Source organism: Dipodomys spectabilis, unplaced genomic scaffold (genome assembly GCF_019054845.1).
Source record: "Dipodomys spectabilis isolate Male_0828 unplaced genomic scaffold, ASM1905484v1 ptg000125l, whole genome shotgun sequence".
Lineage (NCBI taxonomy): Eukaryota > Metazoa > Chordata > Mammalia > Rodentia > Heteromyidae > Dipodomys > Dipodomys spectabilis.
Window position 1 is genome coordinate 3,615,996 of NW_024870802.1, and position 25,645 is coordinate 3,641,640.

The 25,645-nt window shown below is 38.4% G+C and overlaps 1 protein-coding gene across 2 annotated transcripts in view; it reads right to left on the reverse strand.

Annotated features, from left to right (window-relative positions):
- Positions 1–25,645, reverse strand: part of Vti1a (vesicle transport through interaction with t-SNAREs 1A) — a 316,596-nt gene that overhangs the window by 106,379 nt on the left and 184,572 nt on the right. Inside the window, exon 7 of one of the 2 annotated variants that reach the window (XM_042689513.1) lies at positions 24,499–24,560. In XM_042689513.1, coding sequence (XP_042545447.1) covers positions 24,499–24,560 — 62 coding nt within the window. Of the gene's footprint in view, positions 1–24,487; positions 24,561–25,645 lie in introns of both variants that reach the window. The other variant, XM_042689514.1, reaches the window with a different exon arrangement.

The window sequence follows — 25,645 nt, forward strand, 5'->3', positions numbered from 1 at the left end:
GTGCAAAGTTGAGTGTCCCTGACTGAAGCCTGGCAATGGCCTTTTGAAGTTGGCACCATTTCCCTTTTTCGAATGAACAAAACAGCCACAGTAATTATGGGAAAAAACAAGAGTCAATGCAAATAAACTAGGTTCTTTTATCTTTGTTTAACTTAAGCATTTTAAACTATGTCTTTTATATCTTTATATACTTTTCCTTCTACTGAACATGGTTTCTTACTAATGCTCATAGAATTAAATGGCCCTCAATTTAGAAATACTGGACTCTTTAAATGGTTTTTTTTAAATTGTGAAAATACTGTACAGAGGGGTTACAATTACATGGGCAAGGTAATGAGTGCATTTCCTATCAAGCATTGTTGCCTCCTCCTTTGTTTCCCCTTCCCATCCTTTCCCATCTCCCCCCTCACCCTAATCCTCACCCCTCTCTTTAAAAATGTTTTATGTAATTAAATGCAAATGATCTCATGCAACACTAAAAAAGTTCAAGATGAATACAATCTTTAGCTCAATAGTTCTCTAAATTTGTACTCTTCATTTTTTTGGGTATCAGTGGAAAGACAGACCTCAAAAAGTCTCATGTGCTACATTTTCTATATAATGTAAGGAAAGTCCACTAAGTAGAACATAGTTTACAACTTTTAGTCAAGTGATTTACTCTGAAATGTTTGCTGAGATCAATTTTGGATTAAGATTTTAAAAAGATGGAATCATCAAATTTTTTTCAAGAAAATTAGAACAAATATTCAAAATAATGGGACTGTGTCATCTACAGCCATGTATCCTGATACTGATTTTTTATTTCTTCTACAAGTGTTTCCTGCAAGAGCTTCAGTAAAATGCAGGAAGTTGACAAAATTTCTGCTAAATAAAGTCAGTAGCTCACATGCTCATTAGTCCATCCTCCATCCATCCATCCATCCATCCACCCTTCTACCTAGTCATCTATTTCCTGATGAACTCATAAAGCACAGGGCAATTAAAGAAGAACACATTTCAGTACTGTATTTTATATCTCAAACTATAAAATCTTTTATTTAAAAAAGATTTACAATGTTAAATCATCCAATTCCACTTACTTCTGCAGAATTGAATGAATATGAGTTCTGTTATGTAATAAGAAAGTTTTGAAAGGTAGAAAAATAGGCCTCACTCTACTAAGTCATGTTAATGGTACTTATTTATGTTTTGGTTACATGTTTTTTCTTTCTTTCCTTTTTTTTTTTTGTGTGCTTCAGAGTTTACCAGAGGTTAAAAATCAAAGTGAGAGAAAATGGCAAATATTTGTATTTGCTAATGGTATTTTGCTTGTGCTCATGAGGGAGACACTTGCTCATCAAACATTTATTGAATGCATATTATGCACCAGGCTCACTGACAGGGTGATGAAGAGATGAAAGCTAGTCCCGCCCTCCAGAGTCCCACTGTCTATTGTGGGGAGATGGGCAAGGAACCCAAAAAGGACAACACAGCGACGGGTCCTACCGTGCTGTGCACAGACCACTGGAGGGATGAGAGCTGCTTCCTTTTTATGATTACTCTTGATTTAAACTTTTCATTAATACTTTAAACACTTGTATTTCAGTTTCTGAGTTACGCATTCATTTTAATGTGTGAAACAAATGCAGAGAAGTGCATTAAAACCATGCTTTCAGTGACAATACTGTGTGGGAAAGCGGAAGAAGATTTTTCAATTTACAAAGGAAGTATGTGGAGTGAGGGTATAGCTCAATGCCAGAGCATTTGGCTCACATGTATGAGGCTCTGGGTTGGACCCCTGGCATCGCCAAAAGAAAGTGTGGCAAAGCAGGAAAAGTAAAAATATAAGTGTTATACAGAACTAGCGAAAGAAAAGAAAATTTTAACAGTCTTCTTCAAATCACTAAGGACTGGAAGATTAATAGAGGTTAAAAGGGACCCCAGCCTGCACTAATATATCAGGAAAGAGCCAAGCACTTGTCTGTAGGCCTAGGAATGGACACACACAATGGTCTGGGGAATTCAGAGGATCTTGAGGATGAAGTACTGAAAGGCAAGACGGTGATCAGGACCTTTCATAGGTAGAACTGGATGGAGCCTCAGAAGTCTATAATTAGCTATAAAGAACTTCTTCGAAGGAGTGACAGATATGTGTGCAGAAGTTACTTCTAATCCACACCCTAGGGAACTGAGTTTATGACTCTGGTGGCCTAATGGGAATACACACTTGGGAGGTGGTTAGTTAACGTTTAAAAGACTAATGGAAAGCCACATTCCAGAGGCAGCTAGGCCTCCTGGGGCAGTTATCTTTATCTTATTAATTAGCTCCTCTTAATTAGCATAACTAATACTGATGAATTAAGACATTAGAAATGGTACTGGAAATATGTGGACTGGTTTGAAGTAGCATCATTAGCACTTTGACAGTGTACATGGAAGGTTATCTGAATCTCAGGGAGGGGGGCACTGGTGGGTCTCCTTGGGACTGTGTCCTTATGGGGGAGCCTGGCTTAGCCCATCATCAGCCCACTTAACTCTGACTAGAAGTTTAGCAGACTTCTGTTGGTTGAGCATTTTCCTATTAGCCCCAACAGAATCTCCAGTGAGAGTTGCTGTCCATCATTCTTTTACCAGGAAGGAAGACAGGCCCCACCCACTCCATATTTTGGCCCATTTGCCAGGCCTTGCTAGACACTCATTTTCACAATAACCACTGGAGAAAGTATCCCTAGAATTTTACAGCTGGAGAAACTAAGTTTAAAGTGATAGCAAATAAAAAGCAAGAGTCTGAGATTCCAGTCCAGATTCTCCAGTCTCCATCCCTGCTGTTAACAGGATGCCCCTGCTGCACACAATGAGGTACAGAGGGTTTTGAGGCTGAGGTTACAAACCTGCAGATGACAGGTAGATACCATAAGCCAGCAAAGTGGATCAAACAGACACTGGAGACCATGCGCTCCTTTAAAAAGTCCTACGTTGCTGGCAGCTATTTGGAATGTTTCAAGAGGTGCTGTTTTGGTTTTCTTGACCTTTTCTCTTGTTTATAAGTTTACCTGTTTTGGGGAGGGTAAACGGGGGCACAGAAATGGGACAAAGAGTGAACAAGTGCAGCATTGGTACTCACTAGACACTATGTTGAAAATGAACTAGGCAACTTGTGGGTTGGGGATGGGAGGGAAAACTTGGACAGAGCAAGGGAAGTGGTGACACTGTTCAAAAAGAAATGTACTCTTTTCCTGACTGATGTAATAGCTCCTCTGTGTTTACCTTTACAGTAACAATAATACATATACATATACATATATATATATATTTATATATCTTTAAAACAATTAACTTTTCAGAGTAAGTAAGACATTGGGTCAGAGATGCAAAATAGGTTGGCCAGTTTGGAAACAACCAGTGTTTTCATAAAATTAGACATGTTCTTCCTTTATGACTCAGCAAGCGTACTCCTAGTAATTTACACAATGAAAACTTGTCTGCAAAAATGCACTTACACAAATGTTCAGAACAGCATCATTTGTCTAAGAGCCTCAACCTAGAAGCAACCTACCCGTTTATCAACTGGTGGTAAGTAGGAGATTGTAGTTCACTCCATCCTGAAATATTAGTCCGAAGCTAAAAGGGATGAAACATGAATACAGGTACAAATATGGGTGGATTTAAGAAGTTGTACTGTCAGTGGGAATAGTTTGTGTGAAAGATTACATATAGCAGTGAAACTGTAGAAGAGGTAAAAGCAGATGAGGCATTACATGGAGCAGGGTGGGGGAAGGGAACTGAGAACAAATGAAGACAACACAACTTGTTAGAGGAAGGAATTATTTTGTATTTTGATGTGTCACAGTGGTACACAACTGTATACTGTGGCATATGGTTATCTAACTATATACTTAAATGGGGGCAAATTTTATTTCATGTAAATAAATTTAAAAAGCAAAATGATACTATGCAAATCCCAAAGGGAAAATTCTGCACGCTGCTGATGGCTCAAGGACTTCTAGTTTTCAACCACATGTTTCAGAAGAGAGATTCCATGTTAGCTGTCCCGAAAGCAAAACAAAACACGACAAGAGGTCATCCATCATCCTCCCCAGGCTGGGCTCAGGAAGACTGGCTAAACCTGCCTTATCTCTCTTTTTCCATTCTGTCACCTCTTCTACCAGATGTAAAATGCTCCCATGCTGCCCCCTGGCTGTCCAGTGTCCCCTGCTGGGGCACCTTCATCCACACCTTGTCCTCAGATCTTCTCTCCCAATCTGTCCCTCCTGTTAGTCCCCTCTCTACCTCCTTCACAATGTAGATTATGGCAGAGCCATTCCACTGGGTTAACAAATGACCACGCGGATTACATGACAAAGCCTTCCTGACTTCTGGAAGACTCACACCAGAGCCCAAGTTCATTACTGCCTTCTAGTTAGAGAATACTTGGCAAAAAGAGGTGATTTCTGGGCCCTATCATCAACACCCTTAGCACATACTGACTTGCCTAATTTGTTTATATGCACACAGCCTCTCATCAATGCTATCTTCAAACACCATAAAGTTAACATATGCTAATGATCTGAATGAACAGGACAGAGCAGGACAAATAAATCTCTGAACTCGACTGTCTACACGCAATGTCTTTGATACTAGGCTGAGGAGCTCTAAGACATGGGACAGTCAGCCCTTCAATCTGAAAAACAAAGAATGCCAACCACAGGCTGCTGGGTTTTCCTAAGCTTTTACAACTATCATTACAATCACTGGATTAAAAAAGGATTCTTCAAACTACAATATCAAATTGAGGTTAGAAGGGGTGCAAGTTACAATGTGAAGCTAAAAAATAAAAATAAAAGAGCTAGAATTTAAGATTCTGTTAATACTAGAAGCAAAGCCACATAAAGAACAATCTCAATATATAATCATAAACTTAAAAAAGCAGGGAGGGGTTAAAGAGAATTGCAGGTATATAACGTTCATATATATATATATATATATATATATATATATATATATATATTCTTTTTTTCATTCCTGTTAAAGATGTTTCCTTTTGTTTGACATAACTGTTTGTGTAAGAAATAAAAATCTATGGGTTGGAAAGGTGGCTCAGTGGTGGAGTGCTTGCCTTGCATACATGAGGCCCTGAGTTCGATTTCGCAGCACTACATAAGCAAAAAAAGCTGAAGTGGTGCTGTGGCTCAAGTGGTAGAGTACTAGGTTTGAGCTTTAGAGCTGAGGGACAGTGCCCAGGCCCAGAGTTCAGGCCCAATGACTGATGAGAAAAAGAAAGAAAGAAAGGAAGGAAGAAAGAAAGGAAGGAAGGAAAAAAGGAAGGAAGATCTGAAGGAAAAGGATCACTGACTGATCCTGGCTAGAATGTAGTGCTTACCTGCCCCTCCCCCCCCGCCCCCCGTGTGTGTGTGTGTGTGTGTGTGTGTGTGTGTGTGTGTGTGTGTGTGTGTGTGTGTGTGTGTGTGTGTGTGTGTGTGTGTGTGTGTGTGTGTGTACATGTGTACTTCCTCCTCCTCCTAGACTTGAAAGCCTAGGTATTGTGAATTGCTGCTAGGCACCCCATGTCACCAATGGAGAGGGCTTCCTTCTCAGGCTGGCTGCATCTCCATTTTCAGATAGAAAGAATAAAAACCAAAGAATGTGGTGAACAAGGCAGGTATATGCTGACAAAGAAAAACTCCAGTGCCAGGGATGGATGATTTTCATTCTGATTTTTTTTTTAAGTGGTAAATTGAGAAGACATATGAGCTAATACATGTTTCCCCAAAGCGCTTGAGTTAAAATTTTCAAGTCTTATTCCATCAGAATTGTTGCTGAAAAACAACATAAAAAAGAACAAAACACAATAAAGCTGTAGCTGGTCCAGCCCAGTTTTATCAATGTAGTGAAGTGAACTTTGATTCTAGTCCATCTAGGCTTTCTGCTTTGGGGCCTCCTAAAATCCTTACGGCTCTAGCCGTGGTTCCCCTTTCTCCATACATTAACCCGATGCTCAACAAGCAACTGGGTGATGTGAGACTCAACAGAGCTGAGAGAACAGGTTACAGTAGGGACCCCATGGCATCTGGAGAGATAGTGAAGTGCACAGACCTGGAAAACAGGCCTCTGGGAATTGGCTCAGGATGATCCTACTCCCCTAGAGAAAAACCTGACCTTTCGGTGGACGTCTATTCTGTCTGTACACACAGCTTGTAATACCTTTCAGAATTCCTACAGAAACATGGTACACCTGGAAAGAGCCTGTGAGAGAAATCTATCAAAGGGCAACATGTAAACTATAGAGAACCAGGGACTCATATAGTATGTGCTTAACACAAAATACCAATGGTGAGAAAAAGAAGAACATAGGTTTTCAGGCCACTGTCATCTACGTATGCTTTTATCCTCCTGATGGAGGGCAGAGATGGAAAGGAGGGAAGGAGATACAATCACGTGCTAGGAGGTGACCCAATAATCCTACTATTAATATGAGAACACCTGAAAACACAAGGTAAAAATCCGACTCCCTGATCTGAATTACTCACCAGTGTGCCCTGCAAGATACTACCTTTTATCTTTGTCATGCTGTTCCTTCAGCTTGGAGTCCCTGCTAACCCTCTCTGGGCAAGTCCTCCATCCTTCACTGGCCATTGTAGAGTGATGTTGTCTACAAAACACATCTTGATTGCTCCAAGTTAGCAATCATCTCCCAGCTCTGGAGCTGATTTTTTTTTTAAATCAGCATTCCAGAATAGCATTTTCCCTGAGTTGTTCTCTCTCTTTGATTGGGATATAAGTTTCTTGGGGCAAAAAGGTGCTTTGCACATATTTGTGGAATGAATGACCATTTTTCCTAATAAGTGCTTCCCATTATAAGAGCCTTAATAGGGGGAAATCAGCTCTGTTGGCAGACCAAGCTTTCTCCAGGAGAGAAGTAGAGAAGGGAATAAGGAATAAGGACATGTGCGGGGATTCCTGGTCTGTGCAGGAGGGTATGTATAAGGTCGTGCTATACATACAGTGGACTTGCCCACCTTCAAGATCCATCAGTAGACTCCATCAATGCATGCAGATGCAGTGGCTGATTCTGCCAGCAGAATTTGGAATGGCCCCTAAACCTGCTTAGCTATATTACTTAGAGAGACACTTAAACCTCAAAGAAGATTCATCTAAAGAAACTACACATGGGATTTCATTTTCCCTAAGGCTTCCATGCCCTGTGTCAGTAAATCATCAATAATTAAATAGCAACAGTTAAAACAAGACCACCCAGGCACACAGACCCAAGGGCTGAGCTACAGAAATGGTTTATATGGCCCCTTATTGAAGGTAATTATAAAAGATCTCCCACAATCTCCAGTTTAAGATGGTGCATGGCTCTTGATGCTGCATTTACTCAATTATGATGACTAAATATATTATTTATTCAATTATTAAATATATATCCAATTATTACAAATTTATTATTTAGCAAGTGCTTAATACATGCAGTATTTATTTCATTACTATTCATGTTAAAAATGATTAAAGTTTACATGACTAAAATTTATATCACAAATTATCAGTTTGGAAGGATTTTCTACTAGTATAAAAATGAACTGAGCTGAAATTGAAGAGTTACACCTCCCACAAAATCTTCTACTAGACATGAAATACAAGGTCTGTGGTAACCAGAAATTAATAATCTCTTCCTCAGGTGTGCACGCTACAATTTAGGAAGTATTTGCACTATTGTATTCATTCACTCCCAACTTATTTCTTGTATTCACACCCCCAACTTATTTCTTTTTATACTAAGTAAGAAACTAGAGTTTACAGTAAAACAATAAGTGGATATTGGGCAGGCACAGAAAAGATGGCAATGATGTAATGCATGCTGGGAACTGTGGCCTTCATTATTAGTGTGTCTATGTGTGGTGGTGAGTGGTAGAGATGACAGTTGTGTACAAAGGGTTGAACATTTTTCTGCTTGAGTCAAGGGAGGGGAAGGGAGAAATCTCACTTCATTTCTAATAAGGACAGTCTGGAGACAAAGGGAACTGGGGCTGAGATAATCATGTAAAATACATCCTTTTGCAGATCCAAACAGAGGTACTGAAAAGCAACCAAACCAGAAACTTAAAACAAAACATGAGCATGATGAAAAAATGAGCCCACAGAACTAGTATTCTACTTGTTTTATAGTACAGAACAACTAGCACTCTAGGGAAAGGAAACAACATAGTAAAGATTCAGAGGAAACAAACAATTTTGAGAACATAGTAAGGAAACCAAGTGGTAAGTTTGAAGACTGGCATTCTCAATTTAAAACGTAAGAAGGTAGAACCTTTATAAAGCAAGGGTAGAAAACTGTAAGGTAAAAACCTGTGGTACTTAAAGAAGATAAATATGTAAGAGATAAAGCAATGGGTTCGGAAAAACCAGCAAAAGAGTAATCACATGGCAGAATTCATACTCATACAATCATCAGTAAAGAACAGAAACAATGCTCCAAATAGTGGAATCAACGATGTTGGAGTTAAATTTAAAATGAAGAAAGAGACGCAAAAGATTAAAAAAAAATGCCAAATATGGAAGATACAAAATAAGAGTTCTGAAACTGTGAGAATCATTTTTGTTCCTGAAACTAGAAAATTTGAATCTGAAGAAATAATCCAAGACATGATGGATGAAAACTCTGATGGTAGAAAAAACCCTGAATTTGCAGATTTAAAGTGCTTGTGTTCTATGTAAATGGGTCAAAGACTTCATGCCTACAGTCACTCTGGATTGTTCATCTGCAATGATTTATACAACTAAATAAGTGAAACCTACAACCCATTCACTAGAGTAGCATAGTCTAGTCTACTCTTTTGCTAATCTGTTTTATTGGGTGCTGAGGTTCTAATCCTGGGCCTTGTGCATACTACACAAATGATCTACCACTGAGATATAGCCCCAACTTCTCTGCTAATCACAAACACTAATGGCCAGAAGATACCTATTCATTCCTAAGAAGGGTAGGATTTAAAAATCCTATACTGCCCAATATACATAGATTTATGTATGGATGTGTGCATGCACACATGTATGTCTCACAAATACAACCAGTATCAATTCCTATATATGAATCAGAATATATCTAAATAATATACTTTTCTTGAAAAAAATCACTTGAAGACATATCCAAGCAGACTACAATACTAGAAAATTAAGAAATTAAGAATGAGGGAGTCATAAATGAAACAAGCAATTATTCTCTTCAAGGATGCCATGTGAGAACACAACAATCTATGAAGATATACAGCATCAATGTATAGCTATAAGCTAGAAGTTTAACATACAAAACATATTCCAGAAGGGAATACTATACAACCACTGCAAACAGTAACTACAGTTTTTGATAGCACTGGAAAACACTTTCAACAGAATCTTAACACAAATAGCAGAGTATGGTCTCATATGTATTACATATAAATAAAATAAGCAAGAAAAAGTTGGAATGAAATAAGTTGAACTTTTACCAGTGACTACGTTAGCCTCCATGATTATGAATAATTTTGTTCTAGCTTCCTTCTTCTACTTTAAATTAATTGGTTTTGAGAGTGGGTCCTCCTGCTCTACTCCCAAGAAGATGGAGTTATAGGCATGTACCACCAAGCTCAGCCTATGGAAACTTAAAGTTACAATATTAAGAAAAGCAATATAAAATATTACATGAATCATGAATGAAAGATGGGAGGAAATAGTTTGTTTCAAGGTACAGGGCTTAGAAAGAAAACTTCAAAAGGTAATTAATATTATCATTTCTACTTTATGCTTCATAGGACAAAACATAATTTTAAAATAATGCTCCCAACTAAAACATGCCAATCATATCTTCAATAAGATGCTATTAAGGGACAAGATATCTTTTTCATTCAAGCAACTACTTTCTGCCCTATTTCTCAGACTACTCAGGCTGACTTTATAACAACTTAGGCTGAACTCCCTGGGGTAAGGTCTTTTTATGTGTTACACTCTTTCCCTAGCACTTATCCCAGCATTTGGGACATCATCAATACTCAAGAAATACTTGGTCAACAAACAAATGATTGACAGAGGAAAGATGATAATATATTTATAGGTACAACTTTTGGTAAAAAAAAAAAAAAAAGGATGGTTTGCATTCACCTAATTGTTATAGCACTATCAATGCGGAAAGCTACAAGGATTCTGTTTCAAGAAATCTCATCATTCATCATAGATTACATGCTCCATAGAAATCCAGACTGAGCCAAAACCTGGTGCCATATTTTTATTTCTCTTCTTTCCATTTCAAAAGAAAAAGCTGTAGTTAATTCTAATTTTCCTGCGGGCAGAGGGAAGGGGGACTTTTTATGTGTGTGGAGAATGGTACACCCCCCAGCCATCTGAGGACAGTTCCTCCCAGGAACACCTGTTTGCTCCAATTGAAGCCTGTCCAAATTGAGTCCTGGGGATCAGGAGCTCACTCTTCAAATGTCCCACTATTTTACAATATTTATTCCCCACCTGTCTGATGGCCGTGATAGCTTGGGACTGCTCCAGCCAGGGAAAGCTGTGACTTGGCCTCAGCATGACAGAGCTAACAGAGGCTTATGTCCACCCAGAATCTGGTCTGGATCCAGTCATCCTTCAGTTCAAAACTGCCTCTCCCCATCCTCCACCCCCACCTTACTCTACCAAGTTCAGCCAAATTTCCTAAGGAGGAAGAGGTAAGCAATTTTTCATCTTTATACTAATATGGTCTAAAAGCAGGTTGTGTCTTTCACTCTTAGATTATTAAAGTTGATTTATGTTTCCCCCTCATATTTAATATTCAGTATTTCAGTCATATTAAGTAGTTGTCTGACACTAACAGTAAGGATTAGTAAATTAATTTATCCAACAACAAAACCATTAAAATTCAGAAGGTAAAATGCAATAAAAGCTACCTTAAATGTATAATTTAACATGTAATTCAGGAAAGGAAAAGAAGATGCTCACATAAATTCCAGTTGTAATACTGAAATAATGTTTTTTAAAAAAAATCTTAGCCATGAGAAAAACTGTACATTTGAAAAGCTTACATTAAGCCTTATAAAATAAGAGATCTTTTTATCTTCTCCAGATCTATGAGCTTGAAACTACTTTATCTATGCAATTTCAAGGCACATAAAAACCCCAGTGAATAAATAAAATGTTCTTTTTTTCTCTATACAGAAGCTTTAAAAATTATTCATATAAATAGCTTGGCCTTGAACAAACAGATTAAAAGACATAAAGGCTAGAGCTTTAGATCATGTATACAGAATAGAAAAATGAATGTCTTTCTTTATTGGCTGGGCAAGTTTTCAACTAACTAAATTTCTGTAAGACCATTTGACGAGAAAGATTTAATTGGAATACATTAAAAACCCAGTATTTTAAGTGACATACTCATCAAATAAATAATATACCAGAAGAAAACAATCTATGCTCTCTACTAACATCTTTGGTAGTTTTTGTGTGAATAATACATTACAGTATGTATGGTTAACAAGTACTGTTGTTTTATAAGTTTTTTTTTCAGATAATTTTAGCCAGGTATGTGGTCATTTTTCCCAATGTTTTTTTAACCATATAGAAAAGCTTTTCTAGATTGCTGACAATTGGAATGATTTAGGTGATTTCAACCTTTCTTATTTCCTTACAGAAAATCTTAAGTCCTACCACAACTGAAAAAAATTTTCAGTAAGTTAAATTTAAAATAAAGGTTAACTTTGAAGTTCTGGCATCTTGTTAATTTTATAAGCAAATAAGTTTTAAGTTGTGAGTTTCCTATGTACCATCAACACAGCTATAGAAATAAGGTCTTTCTAATCCTACCCCCAGCCAGCAAATTCTGCTGCTTGGGACCATTAACTTGAAGGTATCATGAAAAGGAAAATGCGTGTTCCATGTGTGGGTTCAGAACTGGGCAGTGGTGGACATCCACCCACCTCCACTGGGAAGTTTTGTTTGCCATTTATGCTCCAGGAATTTTTCTTCCTGTCATCTCCTATAACATCAATCTCTCTCTTATGCTCTAGCATGCATTACTACCTATTACTATATCCTAAACTATATAAACATAGAATCCCAATTTAGACATTAAACTATCTGAGAGTTCACATTTGAGGTTTCTGTATCTCCAATAGCTAATATAGTTCCCTTACACAGTCAAATACAAAAACATTTGCTATTGAGGAAGATGCTGGTACTGATACTGATAAGATTTTTATGCTAAAACCAGGGTACTGGTTGCAAGTTATTCCTTATTTGGGTAGAACAACTGTGGGCAAGACCCACCTTCTTCAGGTCTCAATTATCCGTAACTGCTATGGTTTGAAAGTGTTCCTAAGAAGTTCATGTGCTAGAAATTGAATCCCCAAATTCATGTTAGTGTTATTTGCAGGTAGGGCCCTTGGCAGTCATGAAGAGAGGCTCTCAAAGTGGCATCAGTGGCTTTACAAAAAGAAGAGAGGCCACAGCTAGCAGGATGGCTGACTTGCCTGTGATACCCTCACCATTATGATGCAGAAGGAAGGCCCTCTGTAGATGCTGAGTAGATGCTGGCACCATGTTCTTAGGAATTTTAGACTTCCCAAAGTGAAGCCAAATAAACTTCGATTATTTTTTAAGTTACCCCATCTCAATCAAGTATGTTGCTGTAGTAACAGAGAATAGACAAACAATAATGTAAGGACAATGATGACATCAATTCAAAGGTTTATGGAGGTCATTTCAGCTGAAATAATCTGTATGCATGTGCTTTATAAACCAAACGGTCTTATATACATTTTAATTTTGTGACTGTCTTTAAGGATTCATTTTTTTCAGAAAAAGTTATTTCCTAAGGAAGGCATTCCTACATTTTTTCTTCATATTGAACTCTCATAGTTTCAAAAGGAGTGTTTCTTTAACACCAGCACATTTCAAAGAAGCCAAACTTCTAAAGTAACTAGAAAATGGATACCATTCTACAATTATGGGACAAATGACCATGGATTGTTTTGAACATTTTAAAGACATTTAATGGATATTTAATCATCAGAGAGATACCTATACTTAAATGCATTTCCATATCTTCAGAAAATGCCACTGGTTCTGAGATTCTATAAAGCTACCCCAGAAAATATGGTTTCATAAAAGCACTTGGGGCCTGATTCAGAAACCTTCACTTGTTTGGGACTTAAGACTACAGGTTTGTCCTCATCCTAATGTCATTAAAGTTATCAGAAAGTAGAGTATCTTTCTCCTAGGTAACCAACAACTGTACAGAAAAATAGGGTGCTCTGCTTCCTTAATTTCAACTTTCTTCTTAAAGTTTTAGTCAAATGTATCATTCCGGCATTTTCCTCATTAACATAGTTATAAATCCCCATAAGTTTGCAAAAGAAAGGCAGTGGGATTTAAAAAGGATATCAGAGTTAAGAAAAAGTTATTCTTACTTTCCTATTACCTTCTACCTTGTCAAAAATGTTAGAAATAATTATGAAAAATGACAATAACCTCAGTGCTTGCAACTTAAGAAATATTTTAATTTCATTTTGGATATGAAATGTGTTTTTTAACAAACAGTGGGCTTTTTTTTGGCATAAAAGCACCAGAATTCTTTCTTAATACCTAGATGACAAAGTCTCAAGATATACACAGTTGTTTCTTATTATGGCTTCCCTGGGAAACATTTCTGGGAAGGCACAGTTCCCAGCCACTTACTTTGTTTACAACAGACAAAACTGCTTGTGTGGTATAAATAGGAGTCTGTCCTTAAATGCTGCTGAAAAATAAAATGCAACCATGAAAAGGAGCCATTTCCTGCCCCGAAGGTGGCTTAAAACATTCCTAGCTACTTTAGGAACAGCACCAAAGCATAAATAATAATTATCAATTGCCGCATAATAAAAGGCTAATTTTATAGAGAAAAACCCAAACAAATGAAAACAAGCCACATATTCCAGAGATGCCCTAAAAATTGTCAGCATTTGGTTTCCTTACCCTGCAAGATGATGAAGCCCCGCTTTGTCCCCTGAGTTTGTGATGTATATCTATAACTCGTTGTTGTTTGTGCAGATAAGCCTAGCCTTGTCTCCCTAACTTGCACTTTCAAAAGCAGATTCACAGTTGTTTGACTTTTGATCTGGGTAGCAGCTAGCTCGACCACCTGCACTGTGCATGAGCTTTACTGAGCTCGCTTTGTCCATCTCATAACACAGCAAGCCTTTTAAAATGGTGTGTGAATACGCTAATTTACAATGTGAGCGTTCAAACAAAAAAATATGGTGGTGGTACTGGTGGTGGTGGTGCTGGTGGTGGTGCTGGTGGCAGCGGGGGCAGCCGAAGAAGGGGGAGACTTGTAAAGGGAGAAGCCCTAACCCTCGATTTATAAAGTTCAGCCATTGTTCACTGCTTCTGGCATTTAATGAAACAGATGTGAAAGGCCTCCCTCAACTTACAATGGAGCAGACAGTGGGGTAATAGTGCAGGGCCTGGAATTGTAAAATGTTGTTTGGTGATGGTATATGTTAATAAATAGCCATTTACAACGGGGGCTGAGGGCTCTATTACTTGTTTATAAGGAAGGCCCTGGGCTCCTTGCTTCGAGTTAACAGCTCAAGGCTGCCTTCAAAGAAGGCATTGATGGTGAAGGTAAAGTGCTCCTGTCACACATTACAGAATGGCATGCATCCGGGAAAGAAAGGAAAATCATAAAAGAAGGGTAATTCAAGAATTAGGTCAAATTGTGGCTCGCAGTCAAGAAAAATATAAGATGCCTTTCTATTGTGACTAAATAATGGACAAAAAAATTCTTTCATTGTGAAGATACATATTTTACCTTTGAATGAACATGTTTGTGTATATCCAAAGTGCAACAGATAAATACCTGCTGGGGTTCACTTACATTATACCCATAGGGATCTAGATAGTAACTCTGAAACTATACTTACTCATTCTTTCAAAGATTACTTGTGATGGAGGTGGAGGATTATTCAGTGATGAGGCCTATAACATGGGAGTTACATGGCTTTGTGTGAAGTGTGAGGAGGTGCCTGGCCACAGGCAGCTTATAAGCAACAGAAGAAACTTGACCTCCTGGGCCTGCAAGGAAGTGCTCCCACAGAAATTGCTCCTTCTCCCTTAGGGCAGGAGTACCCTGCAGATTCATCATAGGCCTCTAGTGGCCATTGGATGAAAGGCTTCTACCCAGGGCCCAGTTAGGCAGCATGAGGGCTGTGCTGTGTCTCAACTGAAGTTTTTATTTAACAAAACAGTGGATCTTCTAAACTGACTGCTTTTCCTGCTTCACTTTCAAGTAGGGAATTTTCAACCTATCAATGAATCTATACAAAGATCTGTTCAAAGTCCATACTTCATGGGCACTAAAGTGAATTCCTTCACTTGGCTTTATTTATCTTCTGATTGTATTTTCTTTCTGGTTTATTTCAGCTGGTTGCATGATTCCGTAGGGAGCTGTACAAAAATCCTGCTTGGGGAAGAGGTAGGGGAAAATGGTCTAGAAGATAATTACAACAAGTCAATGCAAAGTAGGTGGCATCAGTGCTTTATGAGAAATACAAACTGCTACAGAGGATTGGAGCAAGGGCATTTGTGTCTGAGAGGCTGAAGGGTTGGTGAGGAGGGTGAGATTTCACCTGAAATCCAGAGATGAAAGCTCAACTGGAATATTAGGAAGGTAACATCTGTCAATTTTGCCTACCTCATATTCCCCTTTTCTGGTTCACTAGGCAGTGAACTCTGCTTTAGCCATTGTCAGGCCTTTGTCCATCCCCAGCAAGGGTCTCCTGTCTAGAGCATCAGATCATTGATTAATGGAATTTTTATCTAACCAGAGCACCAATCAGAATCAATATGACTCCATGCTATGACTTTGATGGAACTACTGGGAGGAAAAAAACTTGCTATATTCAATTTGTGTTCCTGAAAGACTGCTGTAACTTTGTTCCCACAAGGAGAAATACTGACAAAGAACAGAACCCCAGACAAGAGATCTGAGATCACAGATGGAAAGAGCAAGATCCAGTCCTGGTGACATTGTTTGAACTCTTAGATTCCATAATGTTTGAACTCACTCTACTCTTATTCTATTTAGTGACATTAAGCAATGTATGTCCTTTTTTGGTTTATAGTCAATTTGATCTGAGTTTCTGTCACGTGAGTCCAGAAGATTTTGGACAATGAGTTAGCAAATTGAGAGCATTTCAGGTAGGAGTAACAGATAAAGCAAAACAACAGAACTAGGGAAGAATCAAACTAGCATTGGCAATGTGAAGTAGTCCACTTTAGTAGGGGAACTAGTGACTGCCTAGAAGCAGTGACAATCAACATGGTAAGAAGTTCACCTGGGGACCTGGAAGATGAGAGTGAACATACACTTATATTAGCAGGTGATAGGGAACCACAGAAGGATCCTAAGCAGAGTAGTTTTGTACTTTGGAAGATACATTGGCCAATCATATTTAGAAGGACAAAAGAGGGAACACGAGGCACAGACACCAACCTGTAGGCTCTCCTCCCTGAAGAGTCCAAATGAAAGAGGAAACACCTGAGCTGGGAGGATGTTATGCTCAGAGTGAGAACTCGGGGGGCTGGGGGAAACGGTCTTGGACACAATGAGAATGGTGGCTTTAATTATAGAAAGTGGGACTTTAGAAAAGAGTAAGATTCAATTTTTATGGTTATTAATTTTCTGAAAATTCTTAGGAAACTCTAGGAATGGGAAGAGAAGATTTAAAGTTGATCAAACTAACATAACTATCAATTAACACTTTGATTTGGGTGATGGCTCCCAGGGTTTTATTACTTTTTTTTGGTCAGTCGTGGGGCCTGAACTCTGGGCTTGTCCACTGTCCCTCAGCTATTCGGCTCAAGGCTAGTGTTCTACCACTTGAGCCACAGTACCACTTTTGGCTTTTTCTGCTTATGTGGTGCTGAGGAATCGAACCCAGGGCCTCATGCATGTGAGGCAAGCGCTCTACCACTGAGCCACCTTCCCAGCCCCTTATTACTTTTTTTTAAGCACTGATGATCATGATGATAACCAACACTGATTGAGGCCTTATTAAGCAGCAGACACTGTTCTGTGAACTTTCTAGGTATCAACTCATTTAAGTCTCATTATGAATTACGTCTACTATGAGAATTATTCTTAATTGTCATTAAGAATTTATGTGGCAAGGTCATCTGTCATCCCTGTGCTACAGTTGAGGAGACGGAGGCACAGAGAGGCCAGATTCTTTCCAAAAGTAACAGCACAGCCAGTGTAGCTCTAGCACTTTTCTCCTATCCACAGGGCAGATGCCTCTCGATGCTTACAAAGAATGTCATTTTGAATAATTAAACAAAACTAGGACTGTTTTCTCCAGTGGGGAGAAGGCCCCAGGCAATAGAGAGTTAGATATAAAAATAAAATTTCCTAACCATGATACTTGCCAAGCACTGTAGGTAAGGGGGATGTACACAGACTCTTGTACACTGTTAGACTTTGATTGTTTTCCAGTTAATGCTCAAAAAAAAAAAAAAAAATAAGACAACTCTAAAGGATACCTCAAGAACATAGCAGCTACAGCCCACAGCCTTCATTCAGTCTGTCCCAATTGAAGAGTTGTCCCAAACTGGTAGAGTTTGCTCACTGGCTGTAGGACAGTTGCCTAAACAATCTAAAAGGTCGTCTGACCATTGTGAGGATCCTGAAGCCCCACCGAAGGGGTGCAGTTCAATGCATCAGGAAATGCAGGCTCTAGAAGTACAGCCCAGTCATATCCACTAACAGTTCCTCCCTGACTTCTTAAAACAAGGATGATAATTCCTGCCTTACTGAGTTATCAGGAAGGGGAAAGAAGTTAACCTATATCAAGTACCTGGCACTGTGCTTGCAGGCCAGAAGGAACCATGAGATGGCAACAGTCGTTGGATTATTAAAGGGCAGAGCACAGTATGGACGCTGGATTTCTCAAATCAGTGACATAGGAGGTGAGGTAGAAACTGGCACGATCACCAGCGCTGAATATCCGAAATGTGTATTGTTTCATTACCGGTTTAGACTTGTTTAAAGAAATGGTTTTAGTACACAGTTGTTTCACAGAAGAAATGGAATTATACAACAGCAGAAAGATGACTCAGCAGTTGGTTCTTATTTCATCATTGAGCAGTAAAAGCTGCTCTGATCTATAAACTGTAAACTAGCCTTTGGGAACCTTGTGTGGTATGTACAAAACAAGTTGAGCTCATATCCTACTTCTGCTCCTTTTGTTTGTTTGTTTGTTTATTTGGTACTGAGGACTGAACCAAGACAATGAGGATGCTAGGTAAGCACTCTAACACTTGAGCTACATCCACAGCCCTTTTCATTTCCACAAGGTCTCACTGTTAACTTTGCCTGGGCTGGTTTTGAACTCATGATCCTCCTGCCGTGCAAGTAGCTGGGATTACAGGAATGGGCCACCTACACCAGGTTATAGCTCTTCCTATCCATGTGATTCCAGACAGGTTACTTCATTATATACATCCTCTTCATTAGTGAAATGGGGAGGATGCTGCATCCTTCTCTTACTTCCTAAGGGTTAAATCAGATAATATGTGTGAAGTATGTCTAGGTCAGACATAGACTGGGGATTCACTCAGTGCAGCTGGTGGAGTTATCCCTGACAGAGAGCTTCACATTCTGCATGCTTTTATCTGAAAGGAAAGTGAAATTTGTTTGTTTTTAAAGATGATGGTCTTCTATGTTTCCCAGCCTGGTCTCAAACTAATGGTGTAAACAATCCTCCCAATTCAGTCTGTTAAATAGCTGGAACTACAGGCACATGCCACTATGTTGAACAAAAATTATTAAGAAGCAGAAGAATGTTATTACAAAAATAATACCAACAAGCCATACCAAGCTGTTCCTTGGTTTGGTACAAGTATCACCTATGTTGGCCTTGAAGGATCACAGGATGAAGGCAATGAGTCAAGTATACAGTAGTAATTTAAATGATATAAAATGGACTAAGGTTTAAAAAAATACTTTCTATGCATTCATATAGCTCAGATCATAAATCTGCTAAGTCCAAAGACTCTACAGAAAACCCAGTAATTTTAGTTTGAAAGAATAGGTACTTGATTAAAAGCTGAAAAATAGCTAAGAGGTGGAGATGTTGCTGCACTAATTCTAAGTCAGGGTTCATGTTCATCACAAGTAAGTAAAACAAGTCAAGACAGGAATGACATACACAGAGGAAAAAAAAAAACCCTGAAAATACAAATGCTAGCCACTGTAAGAGAAGATACTCTTTTCAACACACAAAAATTACTAGTAAATTCCCAAGGACATTTTTCTCACAAGTCTTGAAAACTCTGTTGAATTTTAGACATTGTGATTAGAACAATTAAAATATAACAAAATGCTTTCTGAGCAAAATGTGTATGGGTGTGACATTTTATAGAAGCCTACAGTTCTAGTCATGGGTTATTTAAGAATCAGTCTATTGAAAGATGCATTTGTATAGATCACAGACATTGCACTGACATTTCTGGCCCTCTAACGCTCAGGAATCATTCTACTGGTACATTACGTTTTCCAGATGTGTGGCCTGACCTCCTAACAAAGCAACATGGCCAAATGCATTTACAACACCCATTTTTGTTTATATTACAGGTTTGTTACTAAAGACCTTGCCACAGCTCCACACAATAAAGAAGTTCTCATACTCATGTCAAGTCACTTTTGTATGATTTTGTATGTGTGGGCACAGTTGGGCAAATACATGCAAGTGTGGGAAAAGAAATTATTTGATATTTACCTCATCTTTCAGGAAAGAGATTTAAACTATTATAGACCCATTTCTTTCTGTAGGCCTTTGTGAGCATATACAAGTGTAGCTGATGTATAAAGTTGTAATATGGTCTCTAAATTTATGTTAGTGGAACTCTCAAATTATACCTTGGTTATGATCTCTAGGAATCTTGATGTTTCTAGGAAAACACACAATTACTGATCAATTATGAACTATAATTTACTTCTCCAGAGGTAAAAGGAAATAGAATTCTGATTTTTTTCTGACTAAAAATTTTGAAAACTTCCTCTTTTTATTTTTACAGATGGCTGCACTGTTTGGTCTCATTAAGACTTTTCAGTCAAAGAATAAATGTGAGTGCACTTTGCACACACACATGTGTACACACACATACATATAAAGAGAAACATTTAAGCCTCCCAGTGATACTCATAATACTTCAAAACAATTATAATAATCAAGTTTTGTGGTACCTCATGAAAAATCCATTTTTTAGCCCTAGTTACCATATGAATGGCCATTTGTTTCAGAGCCATTTTCATTATTATCCAAATTCCACTTTATTTAAAGTCTGTCTACAGTCAGGAAATGAACGGTGTGTCCCTAGGTAGCTCTCCATCTATGTCAAGACAGAAGAAAAATGGCTTTCCAGAAAATCAGCTACAGATTCATTCTGATGTCACATTTTTACTATTATAATTTTGAATGGACCAATTTTCTCCTTTGTTTTTTTTCCTTCTGGTAATATAATGCAGTTACATGAAAAATAACTTTTTTGATTCATTTCTGTCAATATTTTCTGCAACTTTAGTTTCTTTTAATATTTCTCTTGTGTTAGAATTTTATAAATCCTCTCCTACTTCCCTAATTTTTCCAAATAAGTTGTTTTTGTAGCTATTTAAATAATATTTTCAATTGGTTGGTTGTATTCTTGCTTTCCTTTTAAATGATTAACAAGGATGAATTACAGTTGAAGATTTTAGTAGCTTCTTGAGAATCAGATACTTTTTTTTTTTTGTCGGTCATAGGGCTTGAACTCTGGGCCTGGGCGCTGTCCCTCAGCTCTTCAGCTCAAGGCGAGCGCTCTACCACTTGAGCTACAGTGCCACTTCCAGTTTTCTGGTGGTTTATTGGAGATAGGAGTCTCACGGTCTCTCCTGCCTGGGCTGGCGATCCTCAGATCTCAGCCTCCTGAGTAGCTAGGATTACAGGCGTGAGCCACCAGCGCCTGGCGAGAATCAGATACTTTTGTAACTTCCCCTCAGCATATTTTATGTACACATTCTCTCTATACTAAGGTACTCTGAAGGAAGGAATAAAGGGGGCTGCATTTCAGGATTCCTGGGCCTTTAGCCTGGGATTAAATATTTACTGAGTAGATTAGTAAACTGAAGAAGAAAAGATGGGTCAATGAGAAGGAAGACTGGAGGGAGGAAAGTAGAGAAAGAGAAGGAAGGAAATAGACTTTTTAGCTTACTTGAAGTCAGTAAAAGGTTAAAAAGTACAAATGGTAGATGATTAGCAGTTTATAAACTTATCAGGATCTTATAAACTTTATTGCTTACTTATTCTGGCCAAACTCATAGCTGATCAAGTGGACACATACAGACTCTGGAGCAGATGGAACACTGGCTTCACCTGTATTCACAACAGACTAGTCACGATAAGTAAAATGATTGAAATGGGTGGCTATGGCAAGTCATTTCTGTTCATTTTTTTTTGAAATGATGAAGATAAAAAGTTAGAAGTAGTCTATTAGCTTTAAGATAATTCTTTTGCTTTGTGATTACATTTATTCTCAGTCACACAGAATTTACCAAATGAAAATAAATATATTGTATGCAGATGAATACTTAACACTACACAGAAAAGACATGCATTCTTTTACCCATTTGTAAAAGGGGGTAGATGAATGGTTAGTCTCATATTACATTGTTTCTTAAAACCAGAAGCACCTGTTGGTGCACAACATAGCTATATGGTTTTAGGAAGAATAGGAGAAAAGAACATAGCTTCTCCATTTGAAATAAACCTTCCCAGGGCTAAGAACAAATGCCATGTGAATGGGCAGGATTTTAACAGAGCATGCAAAAACCAAAGCACTGAAGACTTTGGTACATAAACCCTAGTTTCATTTCTCAAAAGCGTGTTTTATGTTTGTTTGTTTTTTGCCTGTCCTGGGGCTTGAACCCAGGGCCTGTGTGCTGTCCCTGAGCTTCTTTTTGCTAAAGGCTAGCACTCTACCACTTTGAGCTACAGTGCCACTTCCAGCTTTTTCTGAGTAGTTTACTAGAGATGAGAAGTCTCACAGTCGTTCCTGACTGGGCTGGCTTTGAACTACAATCCTCTCAGATCTGTCTCCTGAGTAGCTTAGATTACAGGTGTGAGCCCACAGTGCCCAGCGAAGAGCCTGTTTTACTAGAGATAAACCCCTAAACAATAAAGTGGTTGGTAAACTTTGTTTTTTGCATTTTTCCAAGTCCAAAGTAAATTGTACATCATATAGGAGAGTAATTAGAAATGAAACCCTAAATCACCACTATGCATTGATCCCCAGTTCAGTTAGAGTAGATTAAATGCCTAGTTGATTAAAACGCCGAGGTATTGTAGTGATACCAACATCTCAGCCTAACAAAAACCACTGCCCCATGGACAAACACAGGTGGACCTAAGAGCTTCCTTGGTTCAGTTGTAGCAAGGTGCTGTCCACCTGGGGATTTTTATTCTTGTTTGTTCTCTAGATACATTCCCAAAGCAGATGACTCAGTGATTGACTGAGTCTGCCTACAAAGAGAAGCTCAAGTAGATTTCACCACAGTAATTTCCCTCGGCAGGCTTCTGAAGCCACCGTGTTAGTGTGATTTCCCACAGAAAGCCCAGTCAAAGGTTGCAGAAGTTGTTTGTGCTTTACCCTCTCTAAATGATTTGCAAATTTATTCAAACACAATATGAGGGGATGCTTTATATTCTGAAATAACTGTCTGCAGTGTCCTGCACTAAGGGCGAGGTACATCAAGCAGAAATAGAGACAGAAATACACTGGTTTAGAAACCCATAAATCCTTATTTGAATCTGCCAACCTGAAAGCCATGCAGAGCTGGAATAAACTATTTTCCCTAAATGTTACATCTGATTAAGCCATACCATTAAATGACAGCTGAACTTTAACATTAATATGATATTATTTAAATAACCACATGATTTTTTTACACTAAAAATGATGAATGATTTCTGGACAGCTCAATTGACGTAAAGCAAGGGGACTCTTTAATAAGATTTGACAAAATGGAGACATATGCAGAATATTCGTTACAGCTCACATAGCAGGGGCCTTCCAGAGAAGCAATGAAAGGATTGCTGCTTGCTTGCTTCTTCTTTTCTTTCTTTCTTTTTTTCTTTCTTTCTTTCTTCCTTCCTCTTTCTTTCTTTCTTTCTTTCTTTCTTTCTTTCTCCTTCCTCCTTTCCTTTCCTTTCCCTTTCTCTTTCCTTTCCACCCTCCCTCCCCTTCTCTCTCTTTCTCTCTTTCTTTCTCTCTGTCTGTCTTTAGGCACTGAAGCATTTCTTTCAATTGCCAGCGTCTTTCTCTGTGGATTTTGAGTTTTTCTTTGGTTATTTATATATTATTGTTAACCACAAAATTTGATGGTTTATGGTTTGGAGTTGGGATACTATGTCTAGGAAAAGTATAGGCAGTGAAGACATTTGGATGCCAGTGTCTGGGAGTGTGAGAGACTCACTGCTGACATTTACAGACTGATGAGAGAAATTGTATTAGCCCTGAAGATAGAACTATATGTTTACATGGTTCTTATGCTATTAATCTCTAACACATCAAATATAGTGCTAGTAAGTTACTGTAAATATGATAAATGATCAGAGGGCTTTAGTAGTTTCTGCATAGCTGTCTCTATAGTACCAACTACAGAACTAGTCTGAGCTATAAGAACTGGTATTAACTATGAGAAGCTTTATAGGAAAAACTATCAAGCTTTGCCATAGCATTTTTTTTCTTTCTTTAAAATTTCAGTGAAGCTATTCTAGTGCAATTCTCAATGTTCCTCATTGCCTTGTCTACCCACAGTTCCAAGCTACCATGTTGATGCTAGATGATTCTCTTACCTGGTAGATTCAGAGTGGAAAATCATTCTGTGCTGAGTACATGAATTTAGAATACCACTGCCCTTCTTCACTTAGCTTTTTACATGCTCCCAGATATTGTCATCAATCAAAGTTCACTCATACATAGACAACATGAACCACATAGGCATTCAGATGATTCCAACAATCTTGACAATTTATAAATCATTTTTCAGCACTTACATTAAAAGAAAAGTTCCCCAGACAGTGTTCCTTACAGTCATGAAAACAAGGTAAGAGAGGAGAGCAAGCTGATACTGAGTGTGCTTTGGATGACGGCAGGCCCGCACTCCTTCCATCAAAACAGAAAGTCAGTCAGGCTGCTCCTGCCACGGGCCTTCCTCAGGCTATGAAAAAATGCTTCTTGTCTAACCCTAATTTTTTCCATAGCTTTAGGTAATCCCCCTAGCTCAAGCTTTCTCTCTAATCTGAATTTGTCTGTCCAAAAAAAGAGTTAAAATCAGTGCTCTGTTAGTTCAAAAGGGTCTTGACACAGGGACAAAGAGCAGAAGCTCTCAAGCCTGTAAAATTCCCCACTGCAATTGGATGAAAAACTCTTAAGGAGAGAGAAAGCGGGAGAAGATTGTTCCTACCTTGCTCTTACCTTCTCAACATCCCAGTCAGAATCCTGGAGCTCTTCCCCAAGTTGGCATCTGTTTCCCGAAGCTGGGAGGAAACAAGCAGTATTTAAATAAGACTTTGTACGATTAGATTAGTTTTAAAGTGCATGCAAACAAAGATTTTATTTCATGATTAAAAAAAAAAAACTGAACAATAAGGTGGTTCATGCCTGTAATCCTAGCTACTCAAGGAGGCTGAGATCTAAGGATCGTGGTTCAAAGCCAGCCTGGGAGTAAAGTCTGTGAGACTCTTATCTCCAGTTAACCACCAAAAAAAATCGCAGTGTGCTGTGGCTCAAAGTAGTAGAGCACTAGACTTGAGCAAAAAAAGCTCAGGGACAGTGTGCAAAAAAAAAAAGAAAAAAAAAGCCAAAAAAAAAATAAAGCCAAACAATAAAAAATGCTTATATACACAAACATAAATATATTTCTTTTTCTTCTTTCTTCTTTTTGTACTGGTCCTGGGGTTTAAACTCAGGGCCTGGGTACTGTACCTGAGTATTTTTGCTTAAGGCTAGTGCTCTACCACTTAAGCCACAGCTCCATTTCCAGCTTTTTTGGTCGTCAACTGGAGATAAGAGTCTCATAGACTATTCTGCCTGGTATGGCTAGAAACTGAGATCCTCAGCTCTAGGCCTCTTGAGTAGCTAGGATTACAGGCATGAGCCACTGGTGCCTGGCTTAATATATTTATTTCTGACATAAACTTTGGAAATTCTTAGATCCAGGAAATGAGAGCACGAGATAATCTCAGGTACTTAAAAATGGTTACTTGAACTGGATATAAAAGTTAATGTCTCATAAACTGACCAAATTTAACATTCATCTTACCATATCACTCTTGGGTCATACAAAATTATCAAGATTAGCAGATAACTGTGGGCAACCAAGGAGAAGAATGATTTCATGGGCCTTATATGGCCCAATGGCTGGAGGATTGTATCCCTGTTAAAGATATGAATGTGCAAAGTCCTTACACTGAAATGGGAATGAAAGGAGGAGGAATGGGGTAGCAGTGTTTTTTTGAGACTTCACTCTGAAAGAGTTACATACTCCAGCACTGCCCCCAGTCATGCTATTCTCAGCTATGGAGCTAAATAAAATACACATGTGGGACCTTTTGAGGTTCAT